This window comes from Branchiostoma floridae, chromosome 18 (assembly GCF_000003815.2).
Source record: "Branchiostoma floridae strain S238N-H82 chromosome 18, Bfl_VNyyK, whole genome shotgun sequence".
Taxonomy (NCBI): Eukaryota; Metazoa; Chordata; class Leptocardii; order Amphioxiformes; family Branchiostomatidae; genus Branchiostoma; species Branchiostoma floridae.
Genome location: NC_049996.1, coordinates 16,887,862 through 16,906,211, shown reverse-complemented (window position 1 = coordinate 16,906,211; position 18,350 = coordinate 16,887,862). Strand labels below are relative to the sequence as shown.

The window sequence follows — 18,350 nt, the reverse complement described above, 5'->3', positions numbered from 1 at the left end:
ACCGTGCAAGTGTACCAACCTGCGTCAGAAGGAACGGTGTCACGGATGGACAACTCACAAACTCCGGAGGGGCTGTAATCTATAGTGTAACGTTCCTCTTCAAGCTCTAGATCATCCTTAAACCATCTTACAAAAGGTCGAGGTTCGCCGACAACCTTACAGTCGAACTTGCCGGTTTCTCCCTCCGGAGTTTCGTAATTCTTAGGAACTTTCACGAATGCGGCAGGTTCTGCTTTTTCGTCTGGCTTTACTTCTAATTTTTCTTCTTTGATCTCCTCCTTTATTTGTTCCTGTTTGACTACCTGTTTCACCTTTTCCTGTTTGACAGTCTTAAGTTGTTTTCTGAAGTCAACAGTTTCCTCCTTTTTCGTAGCGACGAGCTGAAGAGACATCATAGCTCTGGCCTCTCCCAGCTCATTTGATATCACCAACAGGAAGTTTCCGGAGTCCTTGGGTGCTACTTTCTTTATCACAAGAGTTGTAATATACAGCTGCCCACTAGTTTCTGTGGTAATTTTAAGACGTCCCCCAGACTTCAGGACCCGGTTTCCTTGGTACCAGGTGATCTGTGGCGCAGGAGAAGCCATGGCATTACACACAAATTCGACGTCTTGGCCTTCTTCGACAGACATCGCCTTGGGCTTCTCAAAGAAGAAGGGAGCGACGTCTTCCGGTTCTGGTCCTTGTGAGAACACCTCGTCTAAGTCAACAGGTGCTTCTGGAAGAGCTTCCATTGTTTCACTGGACACGTCAGCCCAGTCTAAAGCTTTCATAGAAGCTGTCTGTACTTTAACGCGTTCGGCAGATTCAAATTCTTCTGGTTCTTCAACAAACAAGTCATCCGGAATTTCTACAAGTATCTCTGCTTCCGAAACCCCTTCGACTGCTTCTTGTACTGTCTCACCTGAAGGAAAGTACAGCTCAAGTTGGGCCGTCTGGGGTTCAACCTGCACAGGTTTCAAGATAAGATTTAGTTTAGCGCGCATGGACTGTTCTCCACAAGGATTACTGACCGTGCAAGTATACCAGCCTGCGTCTGATGGGACGGTGTCGCGAATGTACAACACACAAACTCCGGACGGGTTGTAGTCCACGGTGTACCGCTCTCCTTCTAACTCCTGATCATCTTTAGACCATTTAACAGAAGGGCGAGGGTCCCCGATAATCTTACAGTCAAACATGGCGTTCTCTCCCTCCGGTGCGTTGTAGTTTTTAGGTACTTTAACGAATGAAGCAGGCTCACCTTTTTCGTCTGGTTTTACTTCTACTTTCTCTTCTTTTTTGACTTCGTCAATCGGTTTTTCCTGTTCTACTTCTTGCTCGACTACCTGGGTGATTTCCTTCTCCTGTTTGACTTCTTCTTTGACTATCTTTGTAACCTTTTCCTGTTTGGCTGCCTTAAGTTGCTTCCTGAAGTCAACTGTCTCCTCTCGTTTCACCGTTATCAACTGAAGAGAAATCATCACCCTGGCCTCTCCGTAATCATTTGATACTACCAGCAATAAGTTTCCTGAGTCTTTGGGCGCTACCTTCTTTATAACAAGAGATGTGGTATATAGCTGGCCGCTTGTTTCTGTCGTGATTTTCAAGCGACCACCAGATTTGAGAACCCTGTTGCCTTGGTACCAAGTGATCTGTGGCGTAGGTGAAGCCATGATCTTACAGATAAACTCTACATCCTGACCTTCTTCTACAGACATCGCTTTGGGCTTCTCGATAAAGAAGGGGGCGACGTCTTCAGGTTCTGGCCCTTCTGAGTACACTTCGTCCAAGTCCACGGGCTCCTCTGGGAGCGACTCGACTGTTTCACTCGTCACGTCAGCTAACTCTATGGGCTCAACTACTGCTGTTTCTTGTTCAACGGGCTCGAGCGGAGCAACGGGTTCCGGCTCTACCACTGCCTCTTTCGGCACTTCGGCAGGGGAGGCTACCTCCTTAGACTCTTCTTTAACAACTTCTTCAGCAACTTCTTCAGCTACCTCCATTGTCGGAAGACGTAGCTGTATCTTCAAGATTCCCCGGTGGGTTGTTTCAGTAATCGCGCCTTCGAATGCCATCTGTAGCTGGGTCTGTGTCCGGAAGGGTTTAAAGATGAGGGTTATTTCCGGAAGTCCGTTCTCAATGAACAGTATCTGTTCTGCAATCTGAGTCACGACGGAGACGAGATACATCTCGAGTTTGAATTCTTTAAGAATTGACATCAAAGTCTTTTGTGTCAGCTCTAACATCGTGAGATATTTTTCCTTTTTAGTTGACCCTTCAAAATGAACAGTCACAAGTTTCTTGACTCTGCTAATGTAGATTGTGATCTTTCGTTTGATTATAAAGCGCGCCAGCATTAGTGGCAGAAACTTTATCTTCCGAACAACCTTCTGTTCAGTCGTAGGAGGAGTCTCCGAAGTTGGTTCTTCCTCAACGGGTTTAAGCTCAACGGCAAGTTTAGCGCGCATGGTCTGCTCGCCAAGTTCATTGGAAACTGTGACTGAGTACCAGCCCGTGTCAGAGGGCTTGACGTCTTGAATGTACAAAACGCAAACGCCAGATGGATTGTAATCAACAATGTATCTCTCCCCTTTCAGTTCCTGGTCATCCTTGCACCATTTTAGCGAGGGCCGAGGTTCCCCACTGACCTTACAGTCAAACATACCGTTCTCTCCTTCTACTACTGTACAATTCTTGGGCACTTTGATAAAGGCTGCGGGCTGCTGTTTGGCTTTGGGTTTTGGTTCCTGCTCCGCTTTCGGTTTTACTGTTTTCAATGGGACCTGATAGTCTAATTTTTCCTCAACTACTGGCTCTGAAAGGGATAGAAAATAATGATTTACTAGAGACAGAAACTATGTCCGTATGTAAAGATATGTCATGATATCAGAGAACAATCTGGAACCAGCAAATGTAAAGGGGACTAGGGATTAAACTTACTTTGCACTTGTAGGGAAATCATGGCTTTTGCCTCCCCTGCTTCGTTTCTAACTTCTAGAACATACTTTCCGGAATCCTTCGCTGCAGACTTCTGTATGCGAAGCGTTATCACATACAGATTCCCTTCGTTTGTTGTTGTTACTGTGATGCGTCCGCCTGGTTTCACTTGTCGGTTACCGTGATACCACGTTATCTGTGAAGAACGTCAAAGCAATAAATGAAACATACAGCAATGAAGGATTGGAAATCATTGAGAAAGCCTTGAAAAATCACAATAAAATCGCAAGTTAAGACGTGGTACTCTACCTGTGGTGCAGGCGACGCCACTACTTCGCACAAAAACTCTGCATTCTGACCTTCGTCAACCGTCAAAGGCTTTGGTTTGACCGTAAAGTAGGGTGGGATCATCTCAGCCTGGGGTTCGACCCGGCGTCGCGTCTCCTGTTCTGCTGTTGTGGGCTCGCGAGTGGCGAACATGGACTGGAGGAACTGCGCTCCCTCGCGCAAGGCGCCTTCAAACGTCACCGTCATTTTAGCGCCACCTGCCGGCACGGGCTGGAGAAGCACGCTGACCTCAGGTAACCCGTCTTCAATGAATATCACCTGTTCCGCGACTTGTGTTATCAAGGCTGATATCATCTCGTCGATATCAAACTCTTTCAGTATTGCAAAAACAACCTCGGATGACAGCGGGATGTCGAGCCGCTTTTCTTTCGTGGGTAACTCGTCAACGTAAACCGTGACGGTCTTCTCCACTTTGCTAATCCGGATTTTGGTCTCGCAGCGAATCGTGGTGTGCTCTATCATGACCGGCTTGAAGTGTACGCGTCTCTTCTTCGTCTTTGGAATCTCCTCCTCGTGGTAGAACCTCTGTAGGAACTCAGAGCCGGCAGGGATCTCACCCTCGTACGTCACCACTAGCTGGACATTCCGCAATCCGAAAGGTTGTACGAGGACATTGACCTCCGGTAACCCCCCATCCACTAACAGCGTCTGTTCAACACAGTGAGTGATGATAGAGGCCAGGCCGTCCTCAACGTTGAACTCCTGCAGAATTCCTCTAACGGTTTCTGCGGACAGCGGTACTTCCATCTGTCGCGCTACGGGCGGAAGCTTCTCCACGTGCATCGTGACGGTCCTGTTCGCCTTGTGGACGGCAATGGTGGTCTCTCCTGGGATGAACGTTTCCTCAAGCACAACAGGATGGAATCGCACTTTCTTCTGCCTTCGCGGCTCGGGGGTAGACTTCAAGTGGATTGTGATTTCAGGAGAAGTCTTCATATCAGGATCTGCTTCTAAGACCTGAGCTATGGCGTCGGAAACAGCCGAACAGATCTCGTCCGGTTCACCTTCCGTGGACAGCCTAGCACCCACAGTTTCGGGTTCCACCAGAAATATTTTGAAGCTTTTTGGCATCTGTCCTGGCCGAAGGATTGTAATCACTTTCGTTTGTCTGTTTACTCGCACAGTAAGTAGCTGAACATTTTCATCGACTTCTTCCCTCTCAACTAGTTTCTGCGCTTCTTCTTGAGATATGCTACTCACCACTCTTGCCGGTTTTGGTTTCAAGTGAAAGGTAACTTCCATCGTGTTTGGATCTTTAGCGATTGCCTGGGCAAAAGTCTGCGCAACAGCCTCCGCAATCTCTGGTCTCTCTCCAAAAGCAAGAAGACTTTTGATGATGTTTTCTGAGTTCACGACTTCGCCGATTTTCACCCAGTGTTCCTGTCCACCTCGCAGGACTATCAAAGTGTTCACTCTCCTGTTGACTTTGATGGTTGTCTCCTGCTGCGGCGTTACTTCACGGGGCGAGACTTGCAGTCGGAGTCGGATCGGTTCCCGCTCTCTCCTCTCTGCTCCCCGCACCTTCAGCTTTAGGTTAAACTTAACCTTTTTGGCGTTGGGATCTTTAGCGACGGCTTTGTCGTACGTCTGGGCTATAGTCGCAGCCACCTCATCTCTCTCTCCAGCGGCCATCAGTATTTTCCTGATGACTTCCGAGGAGAGTTCTCCCTGTATCTGGAAGGACTTCTCAGCCCCGTTTTTGACAAGCGTCATCACCTTGGTTTGCCGATTGATGGTGATGACGGCGGTTAGCTCTGAGACTGTTTCGGCTGGGGAAGGAGCGAGCTCTAAGCGCAGCGGCTTTAGAGATGCACTGGGAGCCTGCTGGGCGCGCGGCCTCACGTTAAAAACTATTTCAGTAGCCCTTGTCTGACTGGCAACGATCTTAGAGAAGGTTTGAGAAACAGCTGAAGCTACGTCTTGTCTCTCACCAGCGTCTAACAAGGCTTTTCTCATGTTCTCAGCAGTCAGTTCTCCTTGGACGGTAAACCGTTGTTCTTTTCCATTTCTTGTAATTATGACCAGTTTGGTCTCCCTATTGACCTTAACTGTAGCTTCCACGGACGGGGTTGGTTGAATGACCTGGCGCTGAGTTTCCACCTGCGCAGATTTGTGCTTGAGATGAAACGTTATTTCTGTTTCTGCTGCACCCGTGGCGACGGCTCGGGCGTGGGTCTCCAGAATCGCTTCCGCGAGATCCCTCATCTCGCCCACCACTCTCAGCGCGTTCTCTACATTCTCCTGTGTGAAGTCACCGTGTACCTGTAGGATCCTTTCCTTGCCGTTGTGGAAAATCATCACCATTCCTGTTGGCCTGTTGACTCTGATGGTCAGAGCGGCCTCCTCGGCTGGAGAGGGACGCTGAGTCTCCGAGACCACGCCTCCTTCCGACACCACCTGAGGTTTCAGCCGTATGGTGATCTCCTCCGTGCTCGTGTCCGCCATGAGAGTCTTTGCAGCGACCTGTGCGATGGACAGTGCGACTTCCGCTCGCTCTCCTGCTGCCTGAAGTGCGCGCTGGATGGTTTCTGTGCTCAACTCGGCGTTGACGTTGATAATTTTCGGCGCGCGAGACTGGCGGTACACCGTGATCGTTCTCGCCTTCCTGTTCAGTGTGATCGAAGCCGTCTGTTCGGTCACGGTTTCCTGGAGATGATCGGCGTCAGTTTCCAGTCGAACCGGGCCCACTCGCTGTTCCTCGGCTCTCGTCGGTTGAACTCGTGTATCCTCGGCTTTCGTCGGGCGGCCGGCGGGCTGAGCATGCAAGCGAATGGAGATCTCCTCGGGCCTGTCTGCCCCGTAGTCAGGAGACATCACCCTCATGACCACCTGGGCAATGCCCGCCGCGACCTCCCGCCGTTCTCCCATAGCCAGGAATGTCTTAATCACACTTTCCATGCTGACGTCTGCGTGTAGCTTCACCTGTTGTGACTCTCCGTTCTGTCGGATTATAGTCACGATTCTTGTCAGACGATTCACCCTGACGGTAGATGGAGGTTCTCGTCTTGGCTTTTCCTTCTTAGCTGCTGGGAGGATCTCTGGATGCTCCTCAGGAATGATATTCACTTCGGATTCGAGCCTTTCTTCGCCGCCTTCCTCGGTGAAAAACCGGAGGACTCCCGGCCGGGTGCGAACCTCTGTGCTGGTGAAAGCCCTAACGATGGACTGCCCTACAGCAGAAGCGACCTCATGCGGCGCTCCCGCTGCCTGCAGCTGCGTGCTTACGTCCTCTGCAGTCAGTTTCCCGTCGATTTTGATCACGTGAGGCTCCCTTCCGTCCCGGTGTATTTTCAGGATATCTTCTTCCCTGTGAATCTCAAAGCTGTCAGAGGTCTCGCCCTCCTGTTTGGGCTCGACATGAATTCGTATTTTCTTCCCAGGCTCGCCTATGCGAAGTCCAACTTTAACTTCTTTGGTTTCAGTCTCTCCGCTGTCAACAACGTGTACTTCGTCTGCTTGGGTTACAGCTTCTCCAATCTGTACAGGCAAAACAGCCTCAAATGGTGGCGATTTCGGCGGTTCCTCACCATCTCCTTCGTAGCCGCTATCAGACACTATAGACGATCGCCTCGGCACCCCTTCTAGCAGCCCTACCCGCAACTGTTGCTCTCTCTCTAGCTGGTGCTGTAGCTCTCCCGGAGCGAAATGTACGCGGGCATGAGAGGAAGGCGACTCCTCGCCCTCCTCAGACTTCCTTTCCTTGACTAATATTCCGGAGAGAACGTCTTCTTGTGCCTTTACTTGAGTCTCCTCCAAAGTTTTTGGTTCTTCAGGAGCAACCTCAACTATTTTTTCGGCGAAAGAGACTTCCTCTGTTACACCGTCTACTTCTGGCTCTTTCTCTGTGATTAAACCAGATGTCTCTGACATTAGGATCTCTCGGGCGATGACTTTTTCGTCTGCAACTGGGATTTCAAAACTTGGCGAGGCTGGTTCTTCTGTTTGTTGGGTAACTAGAATGAAAACCGAAAATTCCTTTGATATAATATATACATAGAGACCACAAAGAGTTATGCTTTATTTGAATAAATACAGGATCGAGATTACATTATATACACATGACCAAAAATGAAACCAATATGAAGAAAAACTGCGGTTACAGATCAGCAGTGCACAACAAGGGAAACAAATAGCAATTAACTGCATATAGTTCTGTTCCACCAAAAAGAGGCCATAAAGCATGGATCTGGTGGTTTCAGTGCTGTGGTGTTTGCACTATTGAAGTAGAACTAACCTCTATCGACTATGAGATCAGCGTAGCACATCGCCTGGCCGGCCTCGTTAACAGCCCTGCAGATGTACTCCTCCTCGTCCTCCGGGCGTACATTCGGGATGACCAAGCTGCTGCTGCCGTCGTTACTGTACTCTATGGTGCACCTGCCTCCGGGCTCGATCTCAACATCGTCCTTGTACCAGATCAGCTGCGGCTTGGGTCGCCCCACCGCCCGACGGGTGAAGCGCGCCGTCCCGCCGACCTCCACCCGCACGATCTCGTCGATGATTTCGCCGACGAACTTGGGCGGGGTCGAGTCGGGCTCGGCGGTTTCATCTTTCTCCTCCTCCGGTACCTCGGATTCTGAGGGGAACTCGACGATCATCTCTTGCTTAGTGATCCTTTTCTGCTCGAGTTTGGTCTTGAGCTTCTCGGTACGGCTTTCCTCTGATGGTGGAGAAGAGATGGCTTGAGACTTTATCCTCAGACGGAAGCAGCGGTAGGAAAGACGGTCTCAGCATGCAGCATGCATTGCCCGGTACTCCGCATTCGCAGCCGTGAACAACAAGCGTTAACGCGCTACACATGCGGCAACTTAGCAAATCTTAGATACATATTTGCAAGCTGTAAAAGTATCAGCGATTCAATGGAAATGCCATGCATATTGGACAAGTGTTACCATGGTACACAAGCAGCAACTGACAAAGTGTAGAAATGTTTGCGATATGCTGAGAAAAGTCATGTCTGCAATGTGGCAATGCAATTTACATGCATGTAATAATTGAAGCAAGCAAATATAGATTCTAAGCACTCGATGCAAAAGATCAAATTGAATATCAACAGTAACATACTGAAGATCATTGCCATGATACATATCAAGCAAGCAAGCAATCCACTTAGATAAAAGATGCAGACACAAGCTCGTAGAAAACAGAACAAGGGAGACAACATGCAGCCATTTACCTGAGAAGTAGATGTCTGCCGTACAGAAGGCACTTCCGGCAGAGTTCATCGCTGTGCAGGTGTACTCCGCCTCGTCCTGTTCCGTGACGTCATGGATGGTGAGTGACGTCAGACCTGCGTCAGAGCGCTCTATGGAGTAGCGGTCGTCTGGCTCGATTTTTGCGCCATCTTTGAACCAGGACACTTCCGGAGAAGGGTTTCCTGTGACACTACACTGGAACAAGGCCGGTGCTCCCGGTACTACGATGAAATCTTCAATGGTTTGTAGGAATGCGGGAGGACTTGTGCCGGCCTCATCTTCCTCTGGACCTTCCTCTGCCGACAGAAAGTCTTCCGGAGCCGGGCTCTCCACAGATGCCCCAGATAACGTCCTTTCCTTGTCGTGCGGAAACTCCACCAAGGGTGACTTGGCTCGTTTCAAGTCTAGCCCTTCGTCTACCGTCAATTCTGTTAGGGTCTCGCTGGGTTCAGCTGCATCTCCGCTAGGGGGCACTGTTAACAACTTCTCATCAACCTTCAGCTCCACTTTACTTTCTTCCTCGCGAACCTTAAAGGCTGCTTGGCGGAGCTCTCCGACAATGGAAGCGTCCTCGGTCTCAGTTCTAACATGTTCCTCCTGTTCTACTGCTTGGGATTCCTCTTCTATTGTTGGAATGTCTTCTTCTACTGCAGGGGCCTCCTCTACAACTTCAGGTTTGTCTAGAGTACAGAGTGACTTGTTATAACTACATTCTAGACCCTATGTCATATATACATTAAAAATCTGTGATTCAGCAATTTTCACAACATATATATATATATTATCACAACATCTACATCAGTGCGTCAACAGCATGCCAGTGGAACGCAGTATCTCATGATCATTTTACAACAAGAAACACAATTATAAGAAGAAACAAAAGAAATCTAGCTCTTAGGTGAAAAATAACACTGCACCGGTACTGACAAGTTATCGCATACATTTCTAGAAACGGACGAGAAATTAAATATGAGTTCTCCACATGCGGTGTTAGTAAATATAATGATGCAAGGCGTCCAAAAAGTGCATTTAAGTATCCTTTACGTTAGGTTTAAGCGTGCTTAAATATGAGTTTTCGTGCCGTGGTCCTACCAAACTGTTGTACTGTGCCACAACTGTATAGCTGAAAGCATTACTTGTTAGTATGCGGGTTATTTGCTACAAATATAACGAGGAACGTACTAAACATCAATAAAAGGCAAAATACGTATGTGTTAATACTGCCGTGGTCCATGCACAACTATCTACAGTCCTTCTCATGTCCATGTTTGTTAGTATGGCAAACAGTTAGTCCACATCACAGTGCCGAAATGTCTCTACCTTCCACCATGAGCTTGGCACAGCAGGACTGCTCCCCGTGAGGGTTCGACACGACACACTTGTACCAGCCTGCGTCCTCTACCGTGATGCTGTCTACGTGCAGGACGCACATCCCTGAGTCGGTGATTTCGACTTGAAATCTCTCGTCCTCGGGTAGGGGAGCGTCGTTACGGAACCAGGCCAGGTTTGGCTGCGGTTCTCCGATGAATTTACATTCAAACTTCCCGGACTTTCCCTCCAGGACGAAGAGGTTTTTCGGCACCTTGACGAAAGCGGCGGGGATTTCTTGAGGTATTTCTGGTTCTGTCGGCTTGTCCTCGACCCTCTTGGTCTTAAGTTTGGCCCTGAAGTCAGGTTTTTCCTCCTTCTTTGGCCCTGTATGTAAAGTATGAATACGTTGGTGAATAATTGATCTATGTTTACATTACAGATAACGTTTACAGATCACCAAAAGATGTCATTTAATTAGAAATAAAAATAAAACAGAAAGCTTTGGTTTATCTTGTACACAATGTTTACAGCAAACATCACTAATTAGCATAAAAAGAAATGCATCTATGAAACCCCCAAATCCTATTATCATACATTTTAAAGAAATTGAAAATAGCAAACTGTATCCAGAAATAGGAACATTTTCCTTACGTTCGACCGTGAGTGAAACCATCGCCTTCGCCTCTCCAACCGAGTTGCTAAGCGTGATGATGTAACTCCCAGCATCCTTTGGGTTGGTCTCCCTGATTGTGAACGTCACTACGTAATGATGGACGTCAGCTTCGATCTCGATAGCGAAGCGACCTCCGACTTTGACCGTCTTGTTTCCGTGGTACCACGTGACCTGCAGGGAACAACCGTAAAGAGAAATGTTTAACGTACACGAAATCTAAATGTTTCCATATTATTTCACAGATTTATGTAGATTACTTACTAACCATTAGCAACATTATCGTGGTAATGCATTCTTATCCGTTCTTGATCCATCAAAGTAAACGAGAATATTATATGTAATGCTGACCAAAACAACTCTGCACAGCATTCACTATTCTGCTGTACATGCAAATACACGAAAATGCTCTTTAATATACAAGTCGTTCAGAAAGTAACGTTTTGCTGCCACAAATTCCTGCATCAGAGTAAGAAATCAGTAGAAACTTTAAATCGAAACATTGAATGAAACCTACCTCAGGAGTGGGCGCAGCTACGAGTTTGCAGAGGAACCTAGCGTTTTGTCCCTCCTCCACTGTTTGGGAGGTCGGCTTCTGTGTGAAGTATGGAGGAATGCCTTCCGGCTCCTCTGGTTCTGACGCCTCTCCGTCAACTAAATCAGCTGCAAGGAGGGAATGTATATTTTTCTAAGCATGAAGGTTTGACTTAATCAAGAAATATGGGCTCACAGATCATGCTGGTCTTCTTGAAATCGCTGTATAGTGCATCTCTGTGAAGTTTACCTGGTGCATTTACATATACAGGCGTAGAGAACACGTTTTTGTTGGGTTCGTCTGGTGCATTATGCAAATATGTATGGTGCAAAGAATACGACATGCTTTAGTGACAACTACGGTTGAAACTACTGCGTGCAAGAGAAAGATACAAGCGGGATATGTCGAGCAGCAAGTTTGGATACGGTACATTTGTATATAGGACAGTTACTAAAGACAGCTGTACTGCAAGTTTGCGTGGAACTTTTGAAGACCTTTGAAGGATAAGTTGCAAACGTGAAGACAGTAACTGAACCTTCCGTGCAGTGAAATTCAGATGACTGACTGATGAATACTCACCTCTGCTTCATTTCGCAAACACGTCATCTCAGGGTGAAAGATCAAAGTGGAAAGGGCAATGCGCACAACAGGAATGCGGAAGTACATGTAGCTTCATGAAGCAGGTACATAACAATGGGTACATATGGGAGCAATGGATACTACTCTATATGTGTGATACTATGTTGTACGTGGACTGAAATAAAGGAAGTTATAGTTATGATAGATGTAAAGTGTGATAGAAATGTGTAACAGTCAATGTACAAATGTACAAATCGTAAACAATGGACAACAGTGTGATACAACAAGAAATGGATATGACTATAACCTTGTAAACAATGACAATAGCCATCATACATGAGTAAAGAGAAGATATGAAAACAATCAAAAGCAATACACAATTGTTCATGGGAGGCAAAACAACAAATAATGGTCTACTGCGTTATGAGAGTTTGAGATGTAAAAAACAGAAAAGAATGCTTGGCGTTTTCACAGGTTTTAGTTTAGTTGAATTCTTTGTGCATGTTCTGAATATGACTTACATGTGATGACTTCTTCGATTGGTTCCAGCGGCTCAGGTGGAGGGATTTCTGTCAGAGACAAAAATGAAGATTGATAAGACATCTTAAAGACATTTTAATGACGTCTTAAGGCAACGACACGTCATAAGGATTGGCAAGGTGAATGTGTCAGTAGATTCGTGAGATGTGTGAATTGACACTTCACACCAGCGGCTGCAATATGCTAAACTTACATATTAAGCGATTGGAAGTTAAATGTACCTACAATGAAGTAATGGATTAAAGCATTTCATCTTCAAACCTAAATGTGGTAACATGGTTTAGGATAAGTTATTTGTTTTTACCGGGAATGGGCGACTTAATACGGTTACAAAGTTGAATAATTGAAGTTGTTAGAATTTCGGAAAATTCTATGCAAAGTAAAGAGTTAACTTTGCAACCTTCAAAAATATGGTCAATGAATCAATCTCATTCCACAACGTTTAAGACTCAAACTGCTTAACTTTCAAAATGGTGATACCCAAACACACACATAACATAAGGTATAGAATTCATGTATAAAACATGCATAGAATAGCCATGCAGTATCATTTGTCATGCATCAGAATAACCTTGCACATCTCTCTCTACAACGTCCGCAGAATCAGCTGCGGAACCGTCTCTGGTCTCCATGGAGACGCGCTCTGTCTCCATAGCAACAGCCTCTGAAGATACCTGTTCGGTTTGTTTTGACATTTCAAATTTCCCGATTGCTTTTGACTGGTCCAGGACAAGACCCATATGCGACTCTGGGATTGCAAGGACACACATTTCACCACACACAGCTACAGTGAAGAAAACCACGACGTGGGGAACACACGAGAGGAAGGGTACCCATGCAGGAAAAGGCGTGTTTATTCTATCAGATTGTCTCATCAAACATACATGTAGGTGCCACTATGGACGCATCATTTCTAAATTACAACAAGATTAGAAACGTTTGGCTGAGTATCAACACTTTACTCCAAAGCGAATAATGTCTTATTGTATTAACATCATTCTAAACATTACTGATGGATACATAACGACGTTCATTTGAGTGTTATGGTAGTTTGATAAATTATGTAGACCGATACCTGCAGTAGCCTGGGTACTATCCGGAAAGTAGTTTGCTCCGGCGTTCATTATGTACTATATACCGTCGCTTCTAGCTCTGACATTCACTATACACTATAAACAGTCGCTTCACTGTGTTTCCGTCTGGGAACGCGGACCATCTCAACGTCTGGAATCGTACAAAAAGTGGAAGCACGCGCTGATTGGTCCCCACATATGAGCGAATTATGGAATGGGTTCAAGCGCTCCTTCGAACCGGTGTTCCAACACCGGACAAGCCCTCCGTCTGCTTGCGGGCCGGTTGTCATCGAACCAGCGCTCTAGAACCCATTCCTTGATTCGCTCATTAACTGATTTTACCACCAAACGGTTTGAATGTGCAAGTCTCCAGACGGATAGCAGAAGCGAACATAGGAGCGAACTACTATCCGGATGGTACCCAGGCTATACCTGCAGAGCTTGCACGGCAAAGTTTACAATTCTAGGCAGTCTCTTGCATCTGACAAACTAAGTCAGTCAACGATTTCCAAAGCTACGTCATGTAAATTCATGCTACTCTAAGCTATAAGTACAGGAAGTCCTACTCTGTGTTGTGATGGCATTTATCTTAAGTGTAAACACGTGAGGAATATCAAGACTATGTAATAATTTTGAAGATATTGTGTCAACAACCATTCTATAACAAAGATACTTCTTCCATGCGCATTACCTATTGTGTCTAAGAAAGGTACTCTTACTTATACGACAGTGGACACTAGTACTTCGAATTACTCCATGTTCAATAGTAGCTTAGATACTCTGTTTTTGACAAATGTATTATTTTTTTTACTAATAAAGCCTTGAAAAAAAAACATTCTATAAGCGTCTACCTTTTACAGTCAGCCGTGCTTTGCTGACAGCTTCTCCCGAGAAGTTGACAGCTTTGCACGAGTAGACGCCCTGGTCTTCCTTTGTCACATGCAGTATGGTCAACCTGACTACTTCGTCAAAGTAGACAGCTTTGTGTCTTTTACTTTCGGCCAACTTTTCGTCGTTAAACAGCCAGGTGATATCGGGCTGTGGGTTCCCCATGACCTCCCCGTTAAACGACACTTTGCTGCCTTCTGAAACCACGCAGCTGTCCAGGTCTTGTATGAAGACCGGCGGTTTTATAGAAGGCTGGCGCGGCGGCATCGCTGGTCGGGAGAGTTTAGGAGTGAGTTTCGGAGACTCCTGGATCGTCTCCAACTTCGGCGTCATGGTGTACTCGTAAGAGCTGTCGACGCCGCTGGACTCTTCGGAGATCTTGGCGAGTTCCTCGGTGACGGCGGCCTGCTTGATGAGTTTGGGAGCGCGGGGAAGCTTGCCCTTCAGGGCCGGCGCCTTCTCCACCTGTTTCTTGAAGTCGTCTGGTTTGGAAGAAGGCGGTTCCGGAGCGCCAGGGTGGAAGTCTGCTGGTTGTCCCTCCGGTTTTCGGTCTTGGCTTGAGGTTTGTCCTGTCGGTTCGACTGATTTGGAAACTGATGGTTTTGACCGCGGCTTGCTGTCTTCGTCAGACGAGACATCAGAGTCAACTAAAGAAAACGCATATAAGATATTTTACAGATCTAATAGAAGAATTTTCTTATAAGTCTGTAAACGACAGAAAGAATTGTCATCATCTAAAAAAAGTCCAGATAAATTCAATACTTAAAATAAGTCAGCTTTTCGTTAACCAAATCTGATTTAGCAAGCCAGCTTTTCAGTAACAAAACGCAGAGACAGCTGAGTCAGTAAAGAAAGTAGCTCACTTTCTAAATCGACCTTGAAGACAGCCTGTCCTGCAGTGTTGATGGCCTTGCACACCCAGATGGCGTCATCATCCAGCGACACTTTGTGAATCTCCAGCACACTCTTGCCCTCCTCCTGACTGATGGAGACCCTGTTCTGTGTCTCCACCAACCGCCCTGCCTTAAACCAGCACATCTCTGGCTCCGGGCTGCCTCCACACTCCGCCTCAATGCGGATAGACTTCCCTTCTTTTATTTTGACTTTCTTCGGTTTGCTTGAGAATCGAGGAGCGACGGGGCCATCCCCCCTTTTCTTCTTCTTCTCCTTCTTCTCAAAGGATCTCGTCTTCTTGACCTTCTTAGGTTTAACGGTTTCCTGTCCTTCTGAGACGTCGCCTTTAAGGCTACCATCTGCCTGCTTTGTCTTGCTAACGTCTTGACTTATGACTATACCCGGGACGTCTGGGGAAGCTTCTGGACCACCTTCCTGTACTTCCATAGGCATCGGTGATGCTGGCTCCGACCTACCTGATTCTAACAACTGGTCGTCAGTCATGGAGTCACTGATGGAAACGGACCTGTCGGAGAGCAGAGTGTGCCTGTCGGAACCTACGCTTTCCACGTCTTCCCTTTCAGTCACGACTTCCAACCTCTCACTTTCTTTCGCTTCGTGGCTGACTGACTCCAACATAATCTCTATATCAGACACGCCAGACTCCTTATGAACCATCTCGGAAGTAGGAATACCCTGTGCTGAGAACCGAAGGTTGAATTCAGATGTTTCTTTATCGTGTGCAGCAGCTTGGCTAAAAGCCTGGGCCACTGCTGCAACTAACTGTCGCTCCTCCCCCTCTCTCAGTAACTGTGCCTGAACATTCTGTGACGTTAACTCTCCTTCTACGTGTAAAACCCTTTGCGTGTCCCCGTGAGTGATAACTACAGTATGGGATTCCCTGTTCACATGCACGTTAACACTTTCGTGCTCAGTTGCAACATGTGGCTGTTGGGGAGCATCCGGAATCTGTAGCTTCACCTCAAACGTAATCTCTGACTTCTCAATGTCAGCCACCAATGCTTCCGTGACATATCGACCAAGCACAGTTGCAACATTTGACATTTCCCCTTGTTGTTCGAGCTGTTTGACAATATTTTGTGTTGTCATTTGCCCCTCTATTTGCACAGTGGTAACATCGTCACCCCGAGCGAGCGTGATGCTCTTACTCTCCCTGTTTACGGTTACAGAAATCAGGACTTCCTTTAATCCATCCGTTACATCCCCCTCCTGATGTCCAGTCAAAGCGTTATCTTGCAGTCCACCGGTTTTCAGTTCTACATCAACTATTTCTGCAGTTTTTTCATCACTACTCTGATTTCTTGGCTGCTTTCCTTTCGTTTCAGTGATAGATTCTCCACTGTCGTCGCCGACCGTGTGTGCTACACCATCTACACTTGTCTTTTCTGGCAAAGAGGAAGAAGGGAGGAAAATGCGATCAGGAAAGAGGACAGGTCGGAAGAAAAGGCAAACGACACACAAAGCATGAGATGAGGTACACAGAAAGACGAGAAAGTGCGCAAAAGTGGAAAGATGTTGAAATAAACAAATGTACCTTGATTGTGCACGTGAGAAAATGCATGAAAATGCTCTGATCTCTGGAGACGGTGATTACCTTGAGTCGTGAGGATGAAGAGAAAAAACGAGGCTCTGGCCCGAATGCGTTAAGGTGGCTGAGAATGAGTCAGTGAAAGAAGCAGAAAGTGCCATGCCCACAGAAGGAGAGAGGCCATGGACTGTATTAATTAGGCAACACCAGATGACAGATGTGTGAATAGTTTTATCACCTTGGTAAATCACTGGGTCAACTGTTTCCCCAACACAACCAAGAGTTCATACTTACAAATGTTTCGATAAACCTTCTGCTACTTTTCTCACTAGGTGAGTCATTGCCGCTCTGTCAAAGCCAGCAGAAGGACATTATCGAACCATTGGCTAGGCATTAACTCTTAGTTGTCTTGAAGAACCGTTTTACCAAGATGACACATGTTTAAGGATTCCGTGTGAAGGAACAAAGCATGCGGAAAATACAGTCCTCACTTCGGATTTCCGGTAGATAGTCTCTCCTCCCCTCTCCTCATTTGCATGGCAATTTCAGCTCCACAGTTATTATCACACCAATGAGACACACATGACGCCAGAGCCAGTACTACCATAGCGAAATCGGTGAGGTTTTTATTCATCCATACCTGAGTCACATACACCCGATGGTAAACATAGAAAATACTGCAGAATGGCAACAACCAAAGTATATCATCATAATAGTGTCAATCACTACAAACATTGGTGCATAGAACACTTTAAACATACAGAGCGGTTGAATATATTGCTTGTTGCATTATACACACAATAATTACAGGTGCTAATACTGTATCTAACTTCTGCTTTTTCCACAGGTCTTCTCCTATCAAATGGCTTTAAAGAAAATAATACATAATACTGATAGCTTTAAAAATCAAAATCTAAACTTGCAATCATGACTGTATAGTAGATTTAATACTGCTAATGATATTGCTTAGTTTAAGATGCTGGCTCTTGCAATTTGTCGACGTCTCAAATACTGGCTTAAGAAAGGTTTAAATATCTGCTACTCTAGCTCAACAGTCCGATGTCACCTCTTAGCCCCCTGTACATCCAAGTAAGCCTGACAGACAGTCTCCCCTAACGAGTTCACAGCGTGACACGTGTAACAACCATGGTCCCCCGGTCTCACGTTCATGATCACCATGGTAACCAGGACCGTCCTGTCGTCCACACAACTTTCCTCGAAGGTCACATTCCCGCACTCTCTGACCTCCACTTCATCCTTGTACCATGTGACCTTGGGTAAGGGCATGGCCGCGACCTTACACTGGAAGTACACGGTGTGCCCTTCCATTGTGAGAATGTTCCGACACGGACGGAGGATTTCGGGCGCGGCTCCACTGTCTTCTGTCTCCGGTTCGTGGGGTGCTGATGGGTGTGGGATGGAAGTGAGACTTTTTGGGTCACTTTTGCTTTATTTTATGTATTTTTTTTCAGAATTTCAAATTTCAAGAATATAGTCAGTTTACTAATATTTACAAGAAATAGACTAGTACAAAAATCGCATGCAAGTTATACTTTTATCTTTTCCGAAACAGAAATATGAAAGATACACAAAATATGGAAGAAAGGAGATTTTGCAAAGTCTTCCTATGCAGCAATTTAGCAATTTTCAAATGCCACATCGAAATGTTGACAGAAGAATTCCTAGAGAGTTGTCAGTAGCATCTACGGAAATGTTTTAGTCTGATGAAAGGGATGAAAGTTTAGACAATAAGGAGAAAGAAGACAGGGGACCGAGGAAAGTACTGCAGACGACAAGACAGGTCTTTAAGTCTAAAGGAGCACCGTTAAGTTTAAGAAGCACCGTTATA

General features: G+C 46.3%; 2 protein-coding genes across 2 annotated transcripts in view; both read right to left on the bottom strand.

Moving 5' to 3' along the window:
• Nucleotides 1–18,350, bottom strand: part of LOC118405877 (titin-like) — a gene marked incomplete in the record, with an annotated part of 208,106 nt that overhangs the window by 86,806 nt on the left and 102,950 nt on the right. The window contains 1 exon segment of the mRNA XM_035805692.1: nucleotides 12,079–12,126. Coding sequence (XP_035661585.1) covers nucleotides 12,079–12,126 — 48 coding nt within the window.
• LOC118405887 (myosin light chain kinase, smooth muscle-like) lies at nucleotides 7,463–10,068 on the bottom strand. Its single transcript, XM_035805713.1, has 3 exons — nucleotides 9,783–10,068; nucleotides 8,444–9,142; nucleotides 7,463–7,927 (listed from the first exon to the last, which is right to left on the bottom strand). Exons 1-3 carry the CDS (start codon nucleotides 9,892–9,894, stop codon nucleotides 7,497–7,499), a joined length of 1,242 nt encoding a protein of 413 aa, XP_035661606.1. The 5' UTR covers nucleotides 9,895–10,068; the 3' UTR covers nucleotides 7,463–7,496.

Coding starts and splice junctions, on each gene's coding strand:
- LOC118405887 (XM_035805713.1), bottom strand. CDS start 9,894: ATGTGCGTCCTGCACGTAGACAGCATCACGGTAGAGGACGCAGGCTGG. Junction 9,143..9,782: donor TGCCAAGCTCATGGTGGAAG/GTAGAGACATTT, acceptor TCTGTACTCTAG/ACAAACCTGAAGTTGTAGAG. Junction 7,928..8,443: donor GGCAGACATCTACTTCTCAG/GTAAATGGCTGC, acceptor CTCCACCATCAG/AGGAAAGCCGTACCGAGAAG.